Source organism: Hippocampus guttulatus, chromosome 14, assembly GCF_054856545.1.
Source record: "Hippocampus guttulatus isolate MCC_2025c chromosome 14, RoL_Hgut_1.0, whole genome shotgun sequence".
Lineage (NCBI taxonomy): Eukaryota > Metazoa > Chordata > Actinopteri > Syngnathiformes > Syngnathidae > Hippocampus > Hippocampus guttulatus.
In genome coordinates, this window is record NC_141274.1 from 1,660,736 (window position 1) to 1,683,166 (window position 22,431).

At 41.7% G+C, this 22,431-nt stretch overlaps 1 protein-coding gene and 1 long non-coding RNA gene across 3 annotated transcripts; one reads left to right on the forward strand and one right to left on the reverse strand.

Annotated features, from left to right (window-relative positions):
• Nucleotides 1-11: 11 nt before the first annotated feature.
• LOC147194423 (uncharacterized) lies at nt 12-22,314 on the forward strand. Its single transcript, XR_015102772.1, has 4 exons — nt 12-184; nt 6,416-6,548; nt 20,748-20,860; nt 21,029-22,314. It is a non-coding gene; the product is annotated as an uncharacterized LOC147194423 (long non-coding RNA).
• LOC147194424 (ADP-ribosylation factor 1-like) lies at nt 1,985-5,195 on the reverse strand. 2 transcript variants are annotated; one of them, XM_086128494.1, is made up of 5 exons: nt 5,051-5,195; nt 4,315-4,516; nt 4,131-4,241; nt 3,182-3,306; nt 1,985-2,916 (listed from the first exon to the last, which is right to left on the reverse strand). In XM_086128494.1, the coding sequence occupies exons 2-5, from the start codon at nt 4,457-4,459 to the stop codon at nt 2,758-2,760; spliced, it is 540 nt and encodes a 179-aa protein (XP_085984620.1). In that variant the 5' UTR covers nt 4,460-4,516; nt 5,051-5,195; the 3' UTR covers nt 1,985-2,757. The 2 variants fall into 2 exon arrangements, with proteins under 2 accessions (XP_085984620.1, XP_085984621.1); XM_086128495.1 differs by lacking the exon at nt 5,051-5,195 and adding an exon at nt 4,927-4,941.
• Nucleotides 22,315-22,431: the final 117 nt, after the last annotated feature.

The window sequence follows — 22,431 nt, forward strand, 5'->3', positions numbered from 1 at the left end:
GCCAGGTTTCTTCTAAGGGTGAGTAGTTTTGACTTGTAAATATTTTATCGGGGTGAAAGAATTCTTATGCTGTTACGAAGCTGATGCTAACCTAAATATCCTGTACTTGAAAGTGTGACGACTAGCACGAAAATGACTGGAGAAGCTCCCCAACAATATCCGCTGTATCAGGCATCTTCAAAGGGTGAGTAGTTTTACTTTACCTTTTTTTTTTTTTTTTTTTTTTAATGGTTGAAGAATGTTTGTCTTAATGTTACCGAGCAGAAGCTAACCTAAATAACATGCAGGTAACTAAGGTATGGAATCAAAAACATCACCCTGCAGACGCTAACCGAAATAGCATGAGCTAAAAAGCATGTACCGGTAGTCTAAAATGAGCAGAACTTCTCTGCTAACCGTCTCCGTTATGTCCCGTGGTTTCATAGGGTGAGTAGTTGTGCTTTTTATGTTTATGGTAAAAATACGTTTTGAAATGGTTTTTTTATGTAGGGTGACGCTTTGAGCCTTGAGCAAGGGACTTCAGTTTACGGTTTTATATGGGGGGCGGGGGGGATGTTTAAAATGACGACTTGGAACTTGTCCCTCTCTAATGCTGCGAGAGACCAGTTAATCCCTTGAAGGTTCACACCTCCGACTGGTTCACTGCCATTGTAATAGCTGCTCCGATTAGAGCCTTGTGTTTGTATGGGCCCTTAATGAGGAGGGGCTGCACCTATGGGGGTGCATTAAAAAAAGAGCAAGGAATTCATAGAAAGAAAGAAAAAAACAGATGCCCCCACTTTTTTTTTTTTTTTTTAACGCATTAGTGTGCCACACACAAACCAAGCTGATGGAGCAGCAGGACAGGACGGTCCACACAAAGCCTCCCTATGAGCAGCCATGGACTTGCCCTACCCACCCCTTTGCCACCGCCTCCATTTTATAGGCATGGCTGCATGAACCATAGCAGCCTAATCAACCTGCAAGAATGCCCTTCTAGATTCCCTCCCTAGCCTACGCAGCGTGCATGCGGCAGGTCACTCACTGCTTCAGGCCAAACATTTAAGTGTTCTCCTACAGCCATAGGCAGCACATTGCTCTCCCACTGGGTCACCTAATGAGTGCAGTTATGACACCCCCTTTTTTCTGAGCTGTTTGTCAATCGAAGACGGAAGTGTCACGCAACCAGAAAGTACATTTAAATAATTACCCCCTTCATTTGTGTACGATTTTTTACCTAGAATAACAAGGTTTGCGTGACATCTATAGAAAAGAAAAATCCTCACAAAATTCTACACGACACCCCACAATGGCAAAATGAAAGCTGAATCTTGCGATGTACAGAGAGATCCTCGATGAAAACCTACTCCAGAGTTCCCCGACTTCAGACTCGGTTCATCTTTCAACAGGACAATGACCCTTAAGCAAACGGCCAAGATGTCAAAGGGGTGGCTTCAGGACAACTGGGAAATGTCCTTAAGTAGGCCAGCCAGAGCCCAGAATTGAATCTGATTGAACATCCCCTGAAAGGTCTGAAATTGGCTCTCGACAGATTCTTGCCATCCGCCCTGATGGAGCTCGAGAGGTGCTGCAAAAGGGAATGGTCGAAACTGTCCCAAGATCGGTGTGGCAAAGCCTGTATTGTGGCATCATATCCAAAAAGACTTGAGGCATTAATTGTTGCTGAAAGGAGCACTTACAACGTATAACTTTTCTTTGTTTGTTTGTATTCTCTGTGGGTCTGTGGCACTAGGCTGGCTCTCTCAGGTCAGTCTTGGCTGTGACTTTGGTGTGCTTCATCTCCAGTACATCGCATGAACACAACCCCAGGAAGCATACACTTCCTTTTTCGTCAAGTGTGGGGTCACACACATTTGAAATATAAATTTGTTTATCCCTCTTGAGGCAAATGTTTTAGTATTAAAAAAAATGCATTAATGGTTAATTTTGTAACATTGAACCACTTTTATTGCAGAGTCGAGTATAAAGAAAAATCAATTCCAGGTACATTGAATCCATTTCACTTTTATTAGTGCTTCTTAACTCGCAACACCCATAGATTAATTCAAACATTTCAATAATTAGAAATCACAAAAACACCCCCACTCCATCTATATTCAGAGCAGTGCAGTAACATTGAGGAAAAAACAGGAGGCAACACTTTGATAGATGAAGGCATGATATAGGTTTCTGTTTGTACCAAACGTGAACCATGTGCAAAGCAAAAAACGCAGAAGGAATATTCTTTCTTTATTGCTGTTCAAAAGCCTTGCCTCTCTTTCCAAAAGGCATTGAGTACAGCCACGACGTTGTACCGTCACAAGGCGGGCCTAACGTGTGATAAGTTGTGCATCGTTTTTAAGTTAGTGTATGCTCTTTAAGGCAAACGTGGACCTGAGACAGACAAAATAGAAAAAGAAAATGCCCTTCCAACAAGATATGTTGCATGTAACATTCCAGTGTTTACCAAATGGGAGGTGGCCTGGATCTTGTTATTCTGGCACATTGTCGCAAGTGCATCATTTTTTTTTTTTTTTTTTTTTTGGCCAATTGGTCATATGGTTGCTGGGAAAAGTTGATTCCACACTTCCCTCATTTATCACCCAACCGAAAGTCAAACAATCAGACCAGAAAAATTCAAGTAAAGTTGGCCCATTACCAAAATCTATTACATAAAATACAAACGCGTCAGCTTTGGCCAATCGAGGTAATCGTCCAGTGTGTCTGCAGTAACGACAGCTCAGTAAAGGCAGAATGTAAAAAGGTATGAGGTGAGCGTTAGTGGTTTTTCAGCCTGTTGGACAACCAATCGAGTCCCTCGTAGAGGCCTTCCCCATTTGTGGCGCAGGTAGCCTGGATGTACCATTGTCTGTCGCGCAGGGAGTGAAGACCCAGCTTGTCTGTGATCTCAGATGCCGTCATGGCATTGGGCAGGTCCTGTCAAGGCCACATTGGAAGGCATTCATTGGAAAAGAAACATGATCAGAATGCTCGGGAGACAAGTCGCTCAGCGCAAGACAAACACAAATTTGCGGTTGGAAATGGACATTTGGGTTTGTGCTTGTGCACTTCCATTTGCGGGTACTGAATATACTTTGTACTTGTACCTCACTTTCATGAGGTTTTATTGGGTTTTCATGCGTGTGAACAATGCACATGTCGACGGAAGTCTGATTGCAATTCTTTCAGGAAGACGACTCACCTGTTTATTAGCAAAAACTAATAGCAAAGCGCCGCTCAGTTCATCCTCCGCCAACATCCTCATGAGCTCCTCGCGAGCCTCGGAGCATCGATCTCGGTCGTTGCTGTCCACCACAAAAATGAGACCTGTGACAGAAACACACCTTAGGCGGGGTACACACATACCAACGATCAAGCCACACCACAGGAGGGAGCATCTTGTGTGAAAAGGTGTTTTCCTCCCCAGTTAGCTGTTATTGGTATAAATCGAACCATGGATTGTACTAATTCTTAGCTACCAACATATTTGCCAAAAGCTAACTTCTGTTCCTAAATTATAACAATGTTGTGAAAAGACAGCGTTACTTTTTCAGAAACACGTACTCCAACTTTTCAATCGTGACTGTGCCTTTTGCCATTATTGCCAAATAATGCAGGAAGTTACTTCTTAGTTCACTACACCTGTTTTCAGACCAGAAAGTTCACTGAAGTGAGGCCGCGAGAAAACCGCCTAAGTGATGATGATTGGGTGAGGTCGATTGAAATTTCCTTGTAAGCCACTCAGAGGGAGTTTAGGAGGTGCTGTTGGAACAAACGAAAACAAGCACTCGCACGAGTCGACAAGTAATGGGGTGTTAGGTCTGAGGAACGAGCCCAGTCAAATATTGACAAATGAAATCAGCCTTCCTTGACAGTAACGTGAAATGTTACTTTTCTGGAAATAAAATTAAAATAATCAATGTACAGTATGCCATATGCACATTGTGCCATGCTCAAAAATCCAAAATGTTTGACATTTTTTTTCACGTTTTTAAATTATGTTACCAATTATTAATTACTTTTCTGAGAAAGTGACTACTAGTTAACTGATTTGTTTTAAAGGAACGTAATTTGCCCAACATTGGTAAGCGCACATTTTTAAAATGGTTATGCCATTTCAGCAAGATGCAGCGTGATGCCTTAACACATGCCTTGTGTGTTCTGAAAGTAATGACGCCACAGCGGTCGAATCTTGTCCTGACCACCAACGTCCCACACCGTAAAGCTGATGTTCTTGTACTCCACCGTCTCCACATTAAAGCCTGCAAGGCAGAAAGTACGGTCACGTTAATGTCCACACCCAGAACACTGACAAACACGCTGATGTCTATTTACCTATGGTTGGGATGGTGGTGACAATCTCCCCAAGCTTGAGTTTGTACAAAATGGTGGTTTTGCCTGCCGCATCCAAGCCCACCATGAGGATCCTCATTTCCTTCTTGCCCAAGAATTTGAACAGGGTTTCAAATATATTTCCCATGGCTGGCAATGTTGCTGCTGACAGGAATGTGCTGACAGGAATGTACGTTTGCCTTGTCTGGAGAAACAAAACACCCATTGTCAACATAGCTTGGACATGGAGAGGTTGCTGAAGGTGCGACAGTGACGTCACCGAAATGGGATGCGCTCTTAAAAAGTAAGACCAAGCCAAAATTATGATCAGTTCTTGAAATCAAAATACATTCAAATAAAGTAAAAACATTAAAACCACCCTTCGGCGTATAAGAAATAAGCACCGGCTGGTGTTGAGAATGAGTTGAATATCAAATTACAAATGACAAACACTTAATCAAGTCGTCACGTAACCAGAAAACGTTATCTCGCGAGGCGTCGGCGGCACTTATTCGAGAGACTGTTTAAATGAAGTGAATTGCCGAAAACAGCCGGTGTTACACTTCGGGAAGTTAGCCAACCGATTCGGTTAGCGCTTAGCTCCTCGTCACTTACCCCTGCCGCTGCCGCTTGTCATCAACCCTGCCCCCCCCCCCCCCCCCCCGCTTATAACAAAACAGGACTCGCAATGACACAACGCTGGGGAAAGAAGAAAGTAGTTTCTCAGCTGAGCACTTACGAGGAGCTTTTGCCTTGTGGCAACTTCAAGGCGTTTCCTTCCTCCGGGAAATGGCGACCATTGGACACGTCACAACATCCGTCATGGCTTCACTTCCGTGTTCGTCCTGCCATTCGGCGGGATATCGCCTCCTGTGGTCAAAAAGGGGCACTTCAATCGGCCGAGCTGAGTTCACTGTAAAAAAGGACTAACAAATATATAAAATTAATCTGTCTCTCAATATTAATAATATTAATCATATTATGTTGTCTGGAGAAAAAATGTTCTGAGGTTAAAGTAATTTTATAACAATGGTGCATAGTTTTGTGTGCCTATATTTGAAATATATATTTATCCCAATAAATAATATTAAATAACAATAATAATAATTAGGACAAGAAATACATTATTATTCCTCAGCATAAAACCGATCACTTTTATTGTATTAAATTTACTGGTAAATGAGCAACAGTATAAGTAGTAGTGTTTTTAATCACAATAAATCCACTTCCTTTTTCATTTTAAACCAAGCAGGTCATTGAAAAAGGAGCTCATTGAGGGGCCAGTTGAATTTTAACCAGGGTCAACTATGCCAGCTACCCCCAGCAGGGGGGGGCAGCAGGAGGCCAGTTGAGTTTATAGCTGGTGACAGACCACACAGAAAAGGGTCATAACACTGTCTTACTCCCAGCCCCCTCTAAAACCATAACTTGTGTTTGGCCCTGCCAGGCACGCCCGAGACCTCTTTCAGTATATTTGCACACATTGTTGTCATTCATGTGGGTGTTGTTTACCCGGAAACAAAAATGATTTACAATGGAGAAAATTACTTTTCAATCATTGTTTGGAGTGAGTAAAATTTTTTTTGGAATAATCTCACTCAAAACAGAAGTGTACAGAGACTTATTGAAGCCGTGTCCACACACATGACAAGGAAAAATACATGCATGTGAGTTCCTTGCATACTCCAAATGTGCAACACACCTAATAGTGTCTGTAGTAGCGCCAAGACTGACCTGTGACTGGTAGCATGGTGTCACAGGGTAGAAAGTAAAAGTAGAAGAGGATACAGAAGAAGTTGGCGAACTGTTAGCTTTGGTCTGCGTGACAGCAGCGCCAGCTTTCGGTCGCTTTCTAATCAACCTTTCTGTACAGAGCATCTACACACGTCTTGTCAAAGGTCATGAGTCTTCCATCGCTTCCTTAGACAAACGTTCCCCCACCAAAAAAAAAAAAAAAAAGCAGCCAATTCTAGCAGTAACTGTGGGTTGCTCACAGATCTCCCATCTGATTTTTCGGTTTTCCAAACAATATCGATATTTCTATGAAGACAACAGAAAGATTTCAGGTGTTTTAATGAATTATCTTTTTCTTTCAATGCCATAGTTTATGGGCCAAGGAACCTTGGAATTCATTCCTAGAAGTGTGAGGTGCTGTACAAACCAAAGGGACACATGCAGATGCATTGCATCTGGACATCAAACCCACCAAGATATTCTCTGCACTCTTGTCAAGCAAGGTAGGAATACAAATCTTTAATCTTCCAAAACAGGTTTTGCTACCTCCCTGTATTAGTTAATTTGCTGTTTCTCACTAAAACATACCACAATTCTGTGACTTCACGCGACAAGCACTCGCAAAATTGAATAACTATTTTTCCGAGGTGCAAAGGATCCTGAATGAGGGATCAGCGTGTAATTTGCCATGCATGTGTTTGGAATATGCAAGGGAACCGAAGTACCCGGAGAAAGCCCACGCAGACATGGGAGAGAACATGCAAACTCCACATAGGAAGGCCCCGTCCGGAATCGAACCCCGCACCTCTGCATTGTGAGGCGGACATGCTAACCAGTCAACCATCGTGCCACCCCAGCAACAAAATTATCTGAAAATCTCATTCATATCTAAAAAATGTATTGAATCACAAAAAAAAATAAGCTCTCTAAAGTGTTTAGAATCACAGCTCTCATAGATTGTGGCACTAATTAGTTTTTGCTAATAGTTACTGTAGCTTAGGGGTGATTCGCTCAGCATGAAACGTTACCTCGGTATGTTCCATAAAAGGGGGACTTGGAGCGAGGTTAGCTTAGCTCTGTTGTTCTTTTGTAAACAGTCATACCACTGACCTCGCTGGTAAACAACTTGAAATTGGCTTCTATAAAACACACACAGGCACAAACACACACATGGCGGTTTCCAAAACCACTCTTGACTTTTTCGCGCTCGTCGCCTCATCCTTTAATTTTGTACTGAAGACACCCAGGCAAAGAATTCTTCAACTCCCCCCCCAAAAAAACAAAACAAACAAATGGGCTTTTCCTTTTGGTTCAGATGGTGGTCAGCCAATAAAAGCCATCAATCAAATCTCTTTGTGGTAAATGGCTGATGAGAAAAAAAGATCTTGTTCTAAAATTTGCGGCATTTTTTTTAAATGTCAAAAACCTGCAACATCCCGAGTTGCATTCTTTTGGAGTTGGGAGCTTTGCCCTGACTTTGTGCTCTGGCGACCAGTTTGGAAAGTGACCTTTCCATCAGAATGTCCACTCTGTCATTCTGCTGATTTAAAACACACACACGCACACACATTGGCACTCATTGCTCTTCTGCGTTCTATCTTGCACTGCATTGTCTCTAAAGTGACACAATTCAATGTGGCCCAATTTTGACATGGGCGATGGCGTAGCTGATTCATTAACCTCGACGGGTGCACACGCAATGAAATATGGTTCATGATAGGTGCTCAGCAGAGGTATGAAATCCAAACGAGCTGGTTTACTTGCCAGTTGAACAGGAGTACCTGTGGTGAAAGCCAAACCGGGGCAGGGTTTTTACTTTCTGCACCTGGATTTGACACCTCTGGTGCACAGACCTTTTAGTTTGATAAACAGTAAGTGTTGTACATTATGTGCGCACTGTTAAACAACTGGTAATTATGGACGTGTAGACCATGCATTATGATACAATATAAGTGCACAAGACATACGGTACGTTATACATTTCTGCATAAACCATCCTATAAATATGGTACTTTAAAGACTAGGCTATTGAATATGATGTAACTCTTTTTCATTTTATTATATCTTTTTTAAGGGGATAATTGCACATTGAATAATACTGCCTTGTACCCTACAGGCGCAGATATGCCGAAGTTAGCATACAGCTAATTTACATAAAATTGCTATTTGCAACTATGGTACATGATAAGTGTGCAGGCCAATAAATAGGGGATACTTATAATAAATAGGTATGAGAGAATATAAACATAGTGATATTGGATTTGGGATGAAGTGATTTGCAAATAGAACATTTCAGGCGGTTAGCGTTCCAATTTTAAATGTTAACATCCGATCCAGGATGCGGCACAACAGCCAGATAAAAAGTTGTAAAGTTACGGTAAAGGGTTTTTAAAAAAAAAAAAAAGTTAATGTTAATGTTTTTGGATGAAAGCATTATTTTATTTTTTTTTTAAAGAAAAGTAACGTAACGTAACGTAAAGGAACGAAGTTTTTTTTTCAGGTTAAAAATTTTTTTAATCTTAGTTAGTTTCCTAAATTTAGGTCATGCTGTTCGGATTTTTAAATCAAAGATTAACGAGGCAGGAAAGTCGTAGTTTAACAAGTCAGTTTTAAAAAAACAGAATTGTATTTTTATGATACAGGATGCCTTCCATTCTGGAAAAAGACACATTGATCCACTAATAATTCTCAAAAAATATATCTTGATTTTTCTTGAAAAAAATTAATCCGACTTTATTTTATCATACCTTTTGGAAAAAAAACAAAAAAACGTTATTGATTTAATAATATAAAATTTGTATGATGATATTTCATCACATCAGAGTTTTTAACAAAGTTAACTAGTTTATCTTGGGGTTTTTTTTTAATGTGCCAGGCCCAATACGTAGCTATATATGTTTTAAAACTATTACAACCAAATTTTGGGGGGGAGAATTATTTTGGGGACCCCTAAACAGGAGTCTGGGGACCCCATTTGAGAACCACTGCCATAGAAGACATTCATTATGACACAAATTATTTGCAACGTAGCATTTGGAATGTTGCGATCCAACTTTGCTTGAATTCAAACATCATCAAAATCCTCTGTGTACTCAAGTGAGGGATGGGGGGCAAGGTATGGCTTGCAGGCCACATGTGGCATTCGTTAATATACATTTAACAGTTTTATCTTTGCGGTTAATTGATTCTAATGAAGTGAATTATGAAGAGGTTGACACATTATTTGAATGAGTATTCTATTATAAATTGTACATTATTATCATTTTAAACATTTATATTTTACATACAAATTTTAAACTTTTTTTCAGCCTCTTCGACAAGTTACCGGGCCGATTAGTCCCTTAGTCAGATGTGGCCCTGGTGTTGACGTTTTAACAAGATTAGGGAACAAACACCTTCAAGATGACAGCAGAACCGCATATTTGTTGAAAGTGAATATATATGGAAAAATACTTGAGTAACTTACTCAACGCTGGTCAAAATCGGGTTTTAGCGCTATGCCGCCATCCTGAGTCGTGAAGCTGCTTGAGGTCCAAGTTAAATCCATCATTTCCTCTCGCTCCGCATTACATGATCTTTGCACCTTTTCTCCGTCATATCTCAGCACATACTAACAGTTGTGATGCGTGGACACAGGACTATAAATAGGACAGTAGGGGGTGTACATACCCCCCCCCCCCAGCCCCCAACTCCCACTTCATCCACTCAAAAAAAAAAACTAACAGACAAATTCTGATGGCTTGACAAATCTCCTGCACACACACACGCGCAATGTCATGGTCCCATTAAATCTCCCTTAAAATGTGTCCCAGATGGTGGCCCACGAGCCCGGTAGTCCTCCGCATGGATAGGAATCACCCCTACTTATCGCTGCACATCATATCAGATCAATATGAATGTATGCCTAAATGTAGGGAGGGAGGCCGGAGGGTCAGAGAGGCTTCCTAGGGTGAGGGAGCTCAGTAGGGGCCTTGCTCCCCGCAAAGTGGGGATAAAAAACACTCAGCAAGGGGCATGGGAATGCAGTGTCCCTTATTCCTACGATCAAACATGTTCAGGAGTTTATTCATGATCTGGACACACCATGTTAGCTGTCGGTAGTTGTAATAATCGTCATCGTTGGTACACTTTGTCTTTTTCTAAAAAAACAAAACAAAACACAAGTGCTTGGCTGCAGTATTGCTACAAATTCGGTCCGAGACGTAACGCAACCCGGAGGGACAGGCATAGGATGCCTCCCTCTGCGTCTCATGTTCAGGATGACGGCTCGGGCCAAAGGCTCCAAAGGAGGCAGGAAACAAACCGAACATTATTACGGTCGCCATGAGAGGATCCGTGCTGGCCCCCGGCCGCTGGCAGCCGGAGCCAGCGGGCACCGCACCCCACGCCTCTCACAGTAGGGGGCGCCACAGAAGGAGACAGGCCGAGGGCAAAGGATCAATGTGCGGCAGTATCGTCTGCCAATCACCTTTGTGTGCTGATAGAAAAGCTTGCTAAAGGGATTTACATACGATTTTACACTCCGCCCCGGCTACATGCGGACACGTTTGATTCCGTGCGTCATTACGTCCGGGCAATGCTTTTCATATAAGCATACAAAATTGTTGGTTTCTTTCAACCCAAAAATGCATATTGATGAGGCACGACTTTCTGGGGGAGTGTCCTTTAAACAGATTTGACAAAACTGGAGCTTTTGGCCATCAGGTCTGTGTTAACAGACAACGAAAAGAACACTGTACTTACTGTGAAACATGGAGGAGGCTCTGTTATGTTCTGGGGCTGCTTTGCTACTTCTGGCAAAGGGTGTCTTGAATCTGCAGAATACAATGCAATCTCAAGACTATCAAGACACTCTGAAACAAAATGTGGTGTCAGAAAGTTTGGTCGCGGCTCTGTTTTGGGGCTGCTTTGCTACATCTGGCACAGGATATCTTGAATTGCGAAGGGTACAATGAAATCTCAAGACTATCAAGACATTCTGGAAAAATGTGATGGTCAGTGCGAGAAAGCTTGAACCGCGGAAGAGGTTCTGTTCTGTTCTGCACCTGAGTATCACAAATCTCTGCAGGTTCCAGTGAAATCTTTCAGACTTATCAAGGCATTCATGAAGAAATGTACTGCCTCGTGTCAAAAAGTCTCGGTTGGGGCTGCTTTGTTATATCTGGCGCAGGTGGTCTTGAGCCTATGTGATGCAATAAAGTCTCAAGACTATTAAGAAATTCAGAAGCAATCCCAAGATTAAAAGTAGCATCTTTTGGGTCCTGACCTCCGAAATTCAAAAAGCAGAGCTAAGAAACTGACTGCTCCCCAAGGCTGTTACTGAATGTACTGGACATTCTATTTAAACTCCTATCCCATATGTCAGCCTTCAATCTATCAAAGTAGAACTGGCTGAAGAACACGAGAGCCATTGGAGTCAATGAGCGACATCGTAGGACATCCGTGACAGATGGTTGAGACAAGCCCTCGCAGGATGCGCTACTTCCCAAAAGACACGGGGGCCTCTGATGTCAGGAAGGTCTGATTGTTGCTTTGCAGGATGAGGGTAAACATGAGCCACCGTGCCAGGGAAGTGGATTTAGTAGCGGAGGGTGACTCGCTTGGATGTGAACTGCATGGTCCGTTTCTCAAAAGCAGGGATTCACAAACTGCTCTGTGACCCTTTTGGGAAACTTCCTTCAAAGAGCAAAGACTCTTTGTGCGATGAAACATTTCATTGAATGACGGGTGAAGTTGATTCGCGTTTGCCTTGCATGCAGATTTGTATTCTAATCCCTGCGAGTGCAGGGCCAGTAAATGGTTACATCGTCATCAATGCCAAATTAAGATTGGTACACACATACCGATAATTGGCCTAACTGGAGCATCTGTCTTCTTTTCTAATCAGAATAAGGGCTGTCGCACACTGCACAATTCTCCCGAAACTGACTAGGACCCAACCATCACCAAAACATTTTTTATAAATCACAATTTGTCACTCACCCCACACCCATTGGGCCACTTAGCATCAGTTCTCCTTGCGATGGGAACTGTGCAAGCCCGGTCTGCATTCTGAGGCTCCTCATACAGTACGATGTACAGTATCACTTTTTTGGATCCATAAAAAGATGGTGTATCAGTCAAGGAAGACACGGATTGCTACTGAAAGAGGAAAGTGGGTGAGAATTAAGAGGAAAAATAGGGAGGTATTGAAAGCAGGGCTCACTTCCATTGATTTGAGTCTAACCAGTGGAAACGCCGCTCGCTTAAATTTTCACCACAAGCATCACTATTTCAATCAACGGCACATATGAAATTATGAATATATTTAAGTATTGTTGTAAAATATTTATAGTGTATTACTATCACTTGATGTTTTGCTGGACCTACGACGTTGAACCCAAAGATATAAAATGATACAAAGATAAAAAAAATAGAAAATGGAGTCTGAATGGCAACAGGTTAAACTGCCTTTTTGTGGAAGAGCGTCAAGTTATTCTGCTCTCACACACAGCATTTGCCACACGCGTGGATAAGGGCGCAAAAAAATAATAATAATTACATTAATAAATAATAATTAACAATAACAATTTTTCTGACCAATTTGTTACAGTACGTGGCAGGTTGGACCCTAAACGCAGTTGCATAGCTCCGAAAACTAAAACGACAAATCATACAGCTGAATGCAAAAACTGAGGAACACGGTTGTCTTCGCATGCCAGTTTCTGAATATTAATAATTTTGAAGAATAATTTTTCATAATAACATTATTAAAAGTAATTTGAACAAATGTGTTATTTCAGAAATGTGTATCAAACAGGTAGCCCTTTACACAAAACCCATGAAGTCGCTCTCAGTCTCGAAAATGTTTGTGATTCCCGCCGAAGAGACTGGGAGCTGATTGCTAATAGCTACTATACTTTCTCGCTCCACCCAGCTCACTGAGCCAACTGACAGAAAAAAAGTCAGACCAAAACATAACAGGACACAATTAAGTGAAAGTGGATAATTATTGGTTGGCTCTAAAAGCTTATCCTGAGTGATTATCCTGTGGTGAGGAGTGTGCTAAGTGTGATTTCCCTTCCCCTGTTAAACCTGTTCAGTGTTGACGATTGCAAATCGTTTTCTGTGTGGTCCAGTCTAAATTGGGCTGAGGCACGCGCTCTGTGATTGTGCCGTGAAATCGAAGTAACCAATTAGAAAGCGACCTGAAGCTCACGCTGTTATGAATGCGAGTTGAGGTTCGCAGTGGGCAGCACGTCACAACCACTTTGCGGTTCTTTCTTCAAATATCAAAAAATCCATGCTTTCCCCATGCTTGTCTGGGCTTTCTCCCAGTATTCTGGAAGTGAAGACTCTAAAACTATCCATCCATCCATTTTCTGACCCACTTTATCCTCACGGATAAACATTTTTTTTATCCAAAAAAAAAAGACCATGTATAGTAAGGCGTTTTGAGCCGAAAAAAAAGGACCACGTATAGTAAGGCGTTTTTAGCCGAAAAAAAAAGGCCATGTATAGTAAGGCATTTTTAGCCCCCAAAAAACAACCATGTATTGTAAGGAATTTTTAGCGTCAAAAACGAACAAGTATAGTAAGGCATTATAGGCCGAAAAAAAACGACCATGTATATTAAGGCGTTTTAACCCGAAAAAAACGACCATGTATAGAAAGGCGTTTTCAGCCCAAAAAAAACGACCATGTATAGTAAGGCATTTTTGGCAGAAAAAAAACGACCATGTATAGAAAGGCATTTTTAGCCCAAAAAAACGACCATGGATTGCAAGGCATTTTTAGCCCCAAAAAACGACCATGTATAGTCAGGCGCTTTTAGCCGAAAAAAACGACCATGTATAGTAAGGCGTTTTTAGCCCCAAAAAACCCGACCATGTATACTAAAGCGTTTTCTAGCCCAAAAAGCGACCATGTATAGTCAGGCGTTTTTAGTCGAAAAAAACGACCATGTATAGTAAGGCGTTTTTAGCCCAAAAAAAACGACCATGTATACTAAAGCGTTTTCTAGCCCAAAAAACGATCATGTATTGTTAGGAATTTTTAGCGTCAAAAACCACCATGTATAGTAAGGCATTATAGGCCGAAAAAAACCCACCATGTATATTAAGGCGTTTTAACCCGAAAAAAACGACCATGTATAGTAAGGCGTTTTTAGCCCCAAAAAAACGACCGTGGATAGAAAGGCATTTTTAACCCCAAAAAACGACCATGGATTGCAAGGCATTTTTAGCCCCAAAAAACGACCATGTATAGTCAGGGGTTTTGAGCCGAAAAAAACGACCATGTATATAGTAAGGCGTTTTTAGCCGAAAAAAATGACCATGTATAACGACCATTTATAGTAAGGCATTTTTAGGCGAAAAAAACGACCATGTATAGTAAGGCGTTTTTAGCCCCAAAAAAACGACCGTGGATAGAAAGGCATTTTTAACCCCAAAAAACGACCATGGATTGCCAGGCATTTTTAGCCCCAAAAAACGACCATGTATAGTCAGGGGTTTTGAGCCGAAAAAAACGACCATGTATAGTAAGGCGTTTTTAGCCGAAAAAAAATGACCATGTATAACGACCATTTATAGTAAGGCATTTTTAGGCGAAAAAAACGACCATGTATAGTAAGGCGTTTTTGGCCGGAAAAAAAAAACGACCATGTATAGTAAGGAAGGCGGCCCGGTAGTCCAGTGGTTAGCACGTCGGCTTCACAGTGCAGAGGTACCGGGTTCGATTCCAGCTCCGGCCTCCCTGTGTGGAGTTTGCATGTTCTCCCCGGGCCTGCGTGGGTTTTCTCCGGGTGCTCCGGTTTCCTCCCACATTCCAAAAACATGCATGGCAGGTTGATTGGACGCTCTAAATTGTCCCTAGGTGTGAGTGTGGGCGTGGATGGTTGTTCGTCTCTGTGTGCCCTGCGATTGGCTGGCAACTGATTCAGGGTGTCCCCCGCCTACTGCCCGAAGGCGGCTGGGATAGGCTCCAGCACCCCCCGCGACCCTAGTGAGGATCAAGCGGTTCGGAAAATGGATGGATGGATGTATAGTAAGGCGTTTTTAGCCGAAAAAAACGACCATGTATAGTTAGGCGTTTTTAGCCGAAAAAAACGACCATGTATAATAAGGCATTATAGGCCGAAAAAAAATGACCATGTATAGTCAGGCGTTTTTAGCTGAAAAAAACGACCATGTATAGTAAGGCGATTTTAGCCGAAAAAAACGACCATGTATAGTAAGGCATTTTTGGCAGAAAAAACCGACCATGTATAGTAAGGCGTTTTTAGCCGAAAAAAAACGACCATGTTTAGTAAGGCGTTTTTAGCCGAATAAAACGACCATGTATAGTAAGGCGTTTTTAGCCGAAAAAACCCCGACCATGTTTAGTAAGGCGTTTTTAGCCGAAAAAAAACTACCATATATATAGTCAGCCGTTTTTAGCCAAAAAACATGACCATTTGTAGTAAGGCGTTTTTAGCCGAAAGAAAATGACCATGTTTAGAAAGGCGTTTTTAGCCGAAAAAAACGACCATGTATAGTAAGGCGCTTTTAGCCGAAAAAAACGACCATGTTTAGTAAGGCGTTTTAACCCGAAAAAAGCGACCATGTATAGTAAGGCTTTTTTAGCCGAAAAAATACGACCATGTTTAGTAAGGCGTTTTTAGCCGGAAAAAAAACGCCCATGTATAGAAAGGCGTTTTAACACGAAAAAAACGACCATGTATAGAAAGGCGTTTTTAGCCCCAAAAAACGACCATGTATAGTAAGCCATTTTTGGCAGAAAAAAAACGACCATGTATAGTAAGGCATTTTTAGCCCAAAAAAACCCCCATGTATAGTAAGGCATTTTTAGCCCCCAAAAAACGACCATGTATAGTAAGGAATTTTTAGCATCAAAAACGACCATGTATAGTAAGGCATTATCGGCCGAAAAAAAACAACCATGTATAGTAAGGTGTTTTTAGCCGAAAAAAACAACCATGTATAGTTAGGCGTTTTTAGCCGGAAAAAACGACCATGTATAGGAAGGCATTTTTAGCGGGGGGTGTGCTGGAGCCTCCCCCGGCTGTCTTCGGGCCATCGGCAGAGGGGAGGGGGCACCCTCACCCGGCTGACAGCAAATAAAGAAAACCATTTGCACCGTTTTTTTTCGGCTAAAAACGCCTTACTATATACAGGGTCGGTTTTTTGGGCTAAAAATGCCTTGCTATACATGGTCGTTTTTGACGCTAAAAATTCCTTACTATACATGGTCGTTTTTTGGGGGCTAAAAATGCCTTACTATACATGGTCGTTTTTTGGGGGCTAAAAATGCCTTACTATACATGGTCGTTTTTTTTCTGCCAAAAATGCCTTACTATACATGGTCGTTTTTTGGGGCTAAAAACGCCTTTCTATACATGGTCGTTTTTTTCGTGTTAAAACGCCTTTCTATACATGGTCGTTTTTTGGTGTTCAAACGCCTTACATGGCCTATCCATGGTCGTTTTTTTTCCGGCTAAAAACGCCTTACTAAACATGGTCGTATTTTTTCGGCTAAAAAAGCCTTACTATACATGGTCGCTTTTTTCGGGTTAAAACGCCTTACTAAACATGGTCGTTTTTTTCGGCTAAAAACGCCTTTCTAAACATGGTCATTTTCTTTCGGCTAAAAACGCCTTACTACAAATGGTCATGTTTTTTGGCTAAAAACGGCTGACTATATATATGGTCGTTTTTTTTTTCGGCTAAAAACGCCTTACTATACATGGTCGTTTTTTTTCGGCTAAAAACGCCTGATAAACATGGTCGTTTTTTTTCGTTGAAAAACGCCTTACTATACATGGTCGTTTTTTTGGGGCTAAAAATGTCTGACTATACATGGTCTTTTTTATCGGCTAAAAACGCCTTACTCTACATGGTCGTTTTTGACGCTAAAAATTCCTTACTATACATGGTCGTTTTTTTTCGGCCGATGGTGCCTAACTATACATGGTCGTTTTTGACGCTAAAAATTCCTTACTATACATGGTCGTTTTTTGGGGGCTAAAAATGCCTTACTATACATGGTCTTTTTTTTGGGGCTAAAAACGGCTTAGTATACATGGTCATTTTTTTCAGCTAAAAGCGCCTCACTACACGTGGTCGTTTTTTTCCGCTAAAAACACCTTACTATACGTAGTCCTTTTTTTTCGGCCACAAACGCCGTACTATACATGGTCGTTTTTTTGGGTTAAAACGCCTTACTATCCATGGTCGTTTTTTTCCGGCAAAAAAAGCCTGTAAAAAAAATGTATAGGTTTGGTTAGCGGCATATTTTTTATTATTTTTATGAATATTTTTTAAAAATTTGCCATGCACTGAATCAAGGTAGTAGCAAGGGATCACTGTATTCAAGCTGTTAGATATTTGCAACTTGTGGCAAGATATTTGTATCTAATTATAGATATTTGTATGTAATATCAACTTAATTTGTGGCACCCACCACAGATAAATTTGAATGTGGGAAACACTGCAGCCATGATGTTTTACTTTGCAGAGTCGATCATTGACGTCATTGATCGATCAGTGAACGAAAGACATTACTGTCGGTCCCATAAAATGCAAAAAGAAAAAAAAAGGTCAATTGATCCCATCCAGCCAATCAGATCTGTATAAAGTCTATTCTCCAAAGTTTCCGTGAAAATCAACAAGTGTCGAATGAACTTGAAAGGTATTTTCAGTCATTCTGAACGTGCGCTACGTCAATAACAGTCGGTGATATCATTCTACAATTTTCCGAGTCATTGTTTTGATGATGCAGGCAGAGAGGGCCTATTTGTGCGCGTGCACTCGTGTGTGTGTGTGTGTGTGGCTCGACAGCGCAGCTGTCTGCCTCCAGGCTGCGCAGTCTACTGCAGCCTCTCATTTCGGGCCGGCGCCGGTGTGCTAACGCATTAGCGGGCTTGTCGTGGCACCTTATTTGAAAGCCTGTGACCGGCTGCCTGACACGCCTTACAGGGTCAGAGGTGTCAAACTGCTCGCGCTGACATCACGACGGACACGTAAGGGCACAAGCAAATTAGCGCGCTACCTGAGTCAATTGGCGCTGGGGGCTCCCAGGCATGTGTAAAAATGTGCACGTAACACCTCTGTATTACATGCTAGTCCTCTACGTTACGCATGACCACACATTTTTTTTTTTTGTAATCTGCATTCATAAAGATACTATTGATTTTGCATTGGCAACAAGGTTATTCAAGTTCAGTACAACTAATGAACTAACAAACTGCAATTGTTAAAACATTTTTTGTCAAGAAAATCAAATACTTCCATACAAACTCCATGTCAGGTTAACAAAACTAACAAAAACTACAATAATTCGAGCAAAAACATCCTCGATCGATTAAAATCATACGTGAGAGTTCAGGGTTCATTTTAAATGTATTTGTTTCGGTACACCTGCAAATCCGTACAGAAGAAGGAAAGTCATTTTACAATTGTCATTTATTTTGCATTATAACACAATAGTTAGTGACTTTTTTTGTTTTTTTTATCTTGCACTTGACAAACACTCCATATATAAAAAGAAATACTAAGACTAATAAAAACAAAACTTAATTTGAAACAGTTCCCCCTGCCCCCAAAAATAAAAACTACCACAGACTAAGAAACCTGCCCGCCCCCCAAAAAATAAATTAATTTAAAAAAACTCAAAATGAAATTTTGTATTATAATCATTTGACAATAAATACCACTTGCATATTTTCTTTCCCATTACAATTAGATTTAGTTTTAGCTACAAGTAGACTTATATTCATGCCAGTAATTTAAAATAAAATACATGGACACTGAGGTACCGGGTTCTATTCCAGCTCCGGCCTCCCTGTGTGGAATTTGCATGTTATCCCTGGGCCTGCGTAGGTTTTTGCCGGGTACTCCGGTTTCTTCCCACATTCCAAAAACATGCATGGCAGGCTGATTGAACACTCCAAAAATTGTCCCTAGATATACGTAAGTGTGCGCGCGGATGGTTGTTCCGTCTCTGTGTGCCCTGCAATTGGCTGGCAACCGGTCCAGGGTGTCCCCCGCCTACTGCCCGAAGACGGCTGGGATAGGCTCCAGCACCCGCTGCGACCTTTGTGAGGATAAAACGGAACAGAAAATGGATGGATGGATGGACACATGGACATTGTAATTCATGTATGAATGAAGGCCATTTGAAAAATAATTACCCAAAGAAACGTGATTTTAAATGACCTATTCCCACATATTTTGTGGGAATAGGTTTTTGACCGTTTTTGTACAGGATTTGCATCCTAGTAATTAGTGTCAACTCCTTCATGGACATGTCTGAGAATACTTTTTCTTGTCCCTTCATCGGAGGCCGCTGCAAATGGCAACAGTTTCGGAACATTCGTCCTGGCCGGCCACGCCATGAAGTGGACATGAAGTGTCGTACAGAGGAAAATGGCTTGACGCAAGCCAAGAATGTTGGGTGTCTCTTTCAAAGTGCCATAATGAGACGTTTTCGCCGCTCAAGCGGGTTTGTATTGTGACACCGACCGTGTCCCGCAAAGAGTAGATGTGAGTGAGTGACACACAGGACCAGCTCATCTCTTTTGGGCGACTTGGAAATGATTTTTAAACTCACAGCACAGAACAAGATAACAAAAATGCCGAGCCCCCACGCTGACCAAAACGTTCCAATTAGGGGCCAATGTTATCTATATTAACCCTTCGCCACCCCCGCCCCTTAGCAGCCTCCCCTGCTTGACTTTATTGAGGCAGCGGCGAGGGGGTCGGCCGGGCGGTATGCGCTGGCCTCAATAAAAACAACACTAAAAAGCAATTACAGTGCTGTGAAGAATGGGACTTGTCAGTAATTTGCCGTCTAAAAAGCGAGGAGATTGCAGGTCTGGGGCCGAGTGGAATTCTGAGCCTGCAGTGTAGTGTGGGAAAAGCAGTGGGAAGGCAAGCGCCGCCCTTTGTCTGCTAATTACTGGAACTCGCAGAGGCCAGCGCCAGGCCCCGCTAATGATAAGCCCGCTCCTCGACACCCCCCGCTAACCCGCGGCTCGTCACCTTGTCATCGATACAGCCCATCTCGCACACTCGGGGAACGGCCGGCGTGCCCGTAGGCGGCCCGTCCAAATCCTCTAAGTGGACTTTAGTTCAGTGGTGTCAAACTCATTTTTGTCTCGGGCCACGTCAGAGCTATGTCTTCCATCGGAGGGCCGTTCGATGACATTTGAAACCACAAAACACATTTTTAATCGTCTCATCGCATTATTATTTGTGCACAACAAATTATTGGATTACTAGTTTTGAAATTAGTCAACTATAATAGTTTGCTTCTTATTGTGTGAGTGAGTGTAAACAGGACAACATACAGTAAATATTGCAAAATCTCCTTTCTTATGTATTACACTTGACAATTTGACATTTCGGTGCACATTTTAGCAAGGATCATGCAAGTTGACATACATCATTTGCTTTCGCGGGCCACATAAAATGACGTGGCGGGCCGGATCAGGCCCCCGGGCCTTGAGTTTGACACCTGTGCTTTAGTCAGTATCTCTCAAGTCAAAGTAGTCCTCCAAAGAATTACTTGTTGTTTGAAGCAGTTATAGACGAAAGAGGAGAGGATCACGAGACACTCATATCCAAGCCATTACTCAAACGCTCGGACATTCAAATATTATGTTTCAAAAGGTAATCTGCATTTCTAAACACATGAATTCCTGCTTTGTATTGCAAATGCAGATGTCGGGAAAATGGCAGCCTCGGATGGGCCACTTCCTGCCTTTTGCCCTGAATGTGATTGGCCACTGCCGAAAAGAGACATGAGATGAGTGAAACTGCTGCTGGCAATGCAGGTGAGCTCATCCTACCCGGTCAACTGCTCGCAACACACACACACACACGCACACGCACACACACACACACACACGCACACACGCGAAAAAGGTGACTAATGAGTGATCATGTCTGCCTCCTCCCATTGCACCTCTAATCCGCCAATGACCCCTCATCATACCCTTCAGGCAACCCCACCAACACTGCGTCTGGGCCGGACCACCACGTCATACGGCTACGGTAATGTGATTGACGCACGCACACACACACACACACACACACACACTCACACTCAAGTGCATGAAAATGTCTCCCATATGGCAACCCCCAGAAGCCCACCCCGTTATCTGGCTGAGGTGCCAAGAGTTCTTTGTTGGCCGCAACAATACAAACAGGCACTTCAAAAGACGGCTTTACAGGTGTCGCCTCTCTTCACGTTACATTCTGATAAACATCCCTCACATTCAGAGCGGACGACGTGTTTCGCACCTCAAAGCTTACCTTCGTCGTTGTGAAAAAGAAACCAAAAAAAAAACAACCCCTCAGTATATTAATATATTACATTGTTGTTATTTTGGAAACCTGATATGCTGGAGAAAAAATGTGGGCAGTTTCGGAATCAGCACATAAAAATGTTTATCGCATCTCTGTTTCTTAATTTAAAAAAAAAAGGGAACTGGATAAGCACGATAGAGAATGGATAACGTGATAGAAGTGATCATCTTATTTGAATGATGTCAGATTTTTTAAGAAGAAAAGAAAACTGACGATGGTTCCCCTTTCTGAGAAAAAAAATTCTGACAAAAAACTTTTTTTTATTTAAAAAATATTTTTGCTTGTTTGTTTTTTTGGATTTGCGAAGCCCTTTGAAAGTCTTCTGTGATTAAGGCTTAGACAAATAAACTTGACTTAATTTTGTACTTTCTGTAGAAAAAAAGTTGTAATTCATTTTTTATGTTTGTTTCAGTATTATTTTTGCAGGAAAATGTATTTATTATTATTTTGGAATTGGAAAATCCCCCCCCCCCAAAATATTCATTTCTTTTTGTATTTTTGGGAACTTGGTAATGATCGTTTTTAAAACTTTTTGGGGAGGGGAAAAAAGTTTAGGTGAAAACATTTTATTCAGAGATATTTCACATTTTTCCAAGATATAAATTGTTCAAAAACTAATAATTTTCTGGGGGTTTTTTTTGTGTTGGCAGGAAAGTCATTTTCAAGCCATTTATATAAATCTTTTTCTTCTTGCTTTTTGAGAAAGAATGTTACCTTCCTTTCAAAAACCAAAACGGTGTCTCATTATGGAGACAACATATTGTTTCCATTTTGCCTGACATTTTCCTTTTCCTTTCTTCCCTGTCTACGTTGAGTCGTCCTCACCTTGAAACGTTTGCCGTCGTCAGTGGTGAATGTTTAAGTGAAACTCCCCCGCGTTCTCCCCATACAATAAAAAAGGCTCAGTGATTGCAATTAAGTCCTTTGTGTTGCTTTTATATGGTTATTGGCTGCTCCCGCTCACAGGTTGGCCGTGTCAAAGTTCTCACAGTCGGGAGGGCATGATTCGTCCTCTGGCAACTATCTGCTAACAATG

Bases quoted from the DNA above. Each gene is read 5' to 3' on its own strand.
- LOC147194424 (XM_086128494.1), bottom strand. From the start codon at position 4,459: ATGGGAAATATATTTGAAACCCTGTTCAAATTCTTGGGCAAGAAGGAA. The intron at 4,242-4,314 runs GTAAATAGACAT...TCTGCCTTGCAG, and splicing joins CACCACCATCCCAACCATAG to GCTTTAATGTGGAGACGGTG. The intron at 3,307-4,130 runs GCATGTGTTAAG...TTTCTGTCACAG, and splicing joins TTACTTTCAGAACACACAAG to GTCTCATTTTTGTGGTGGAC.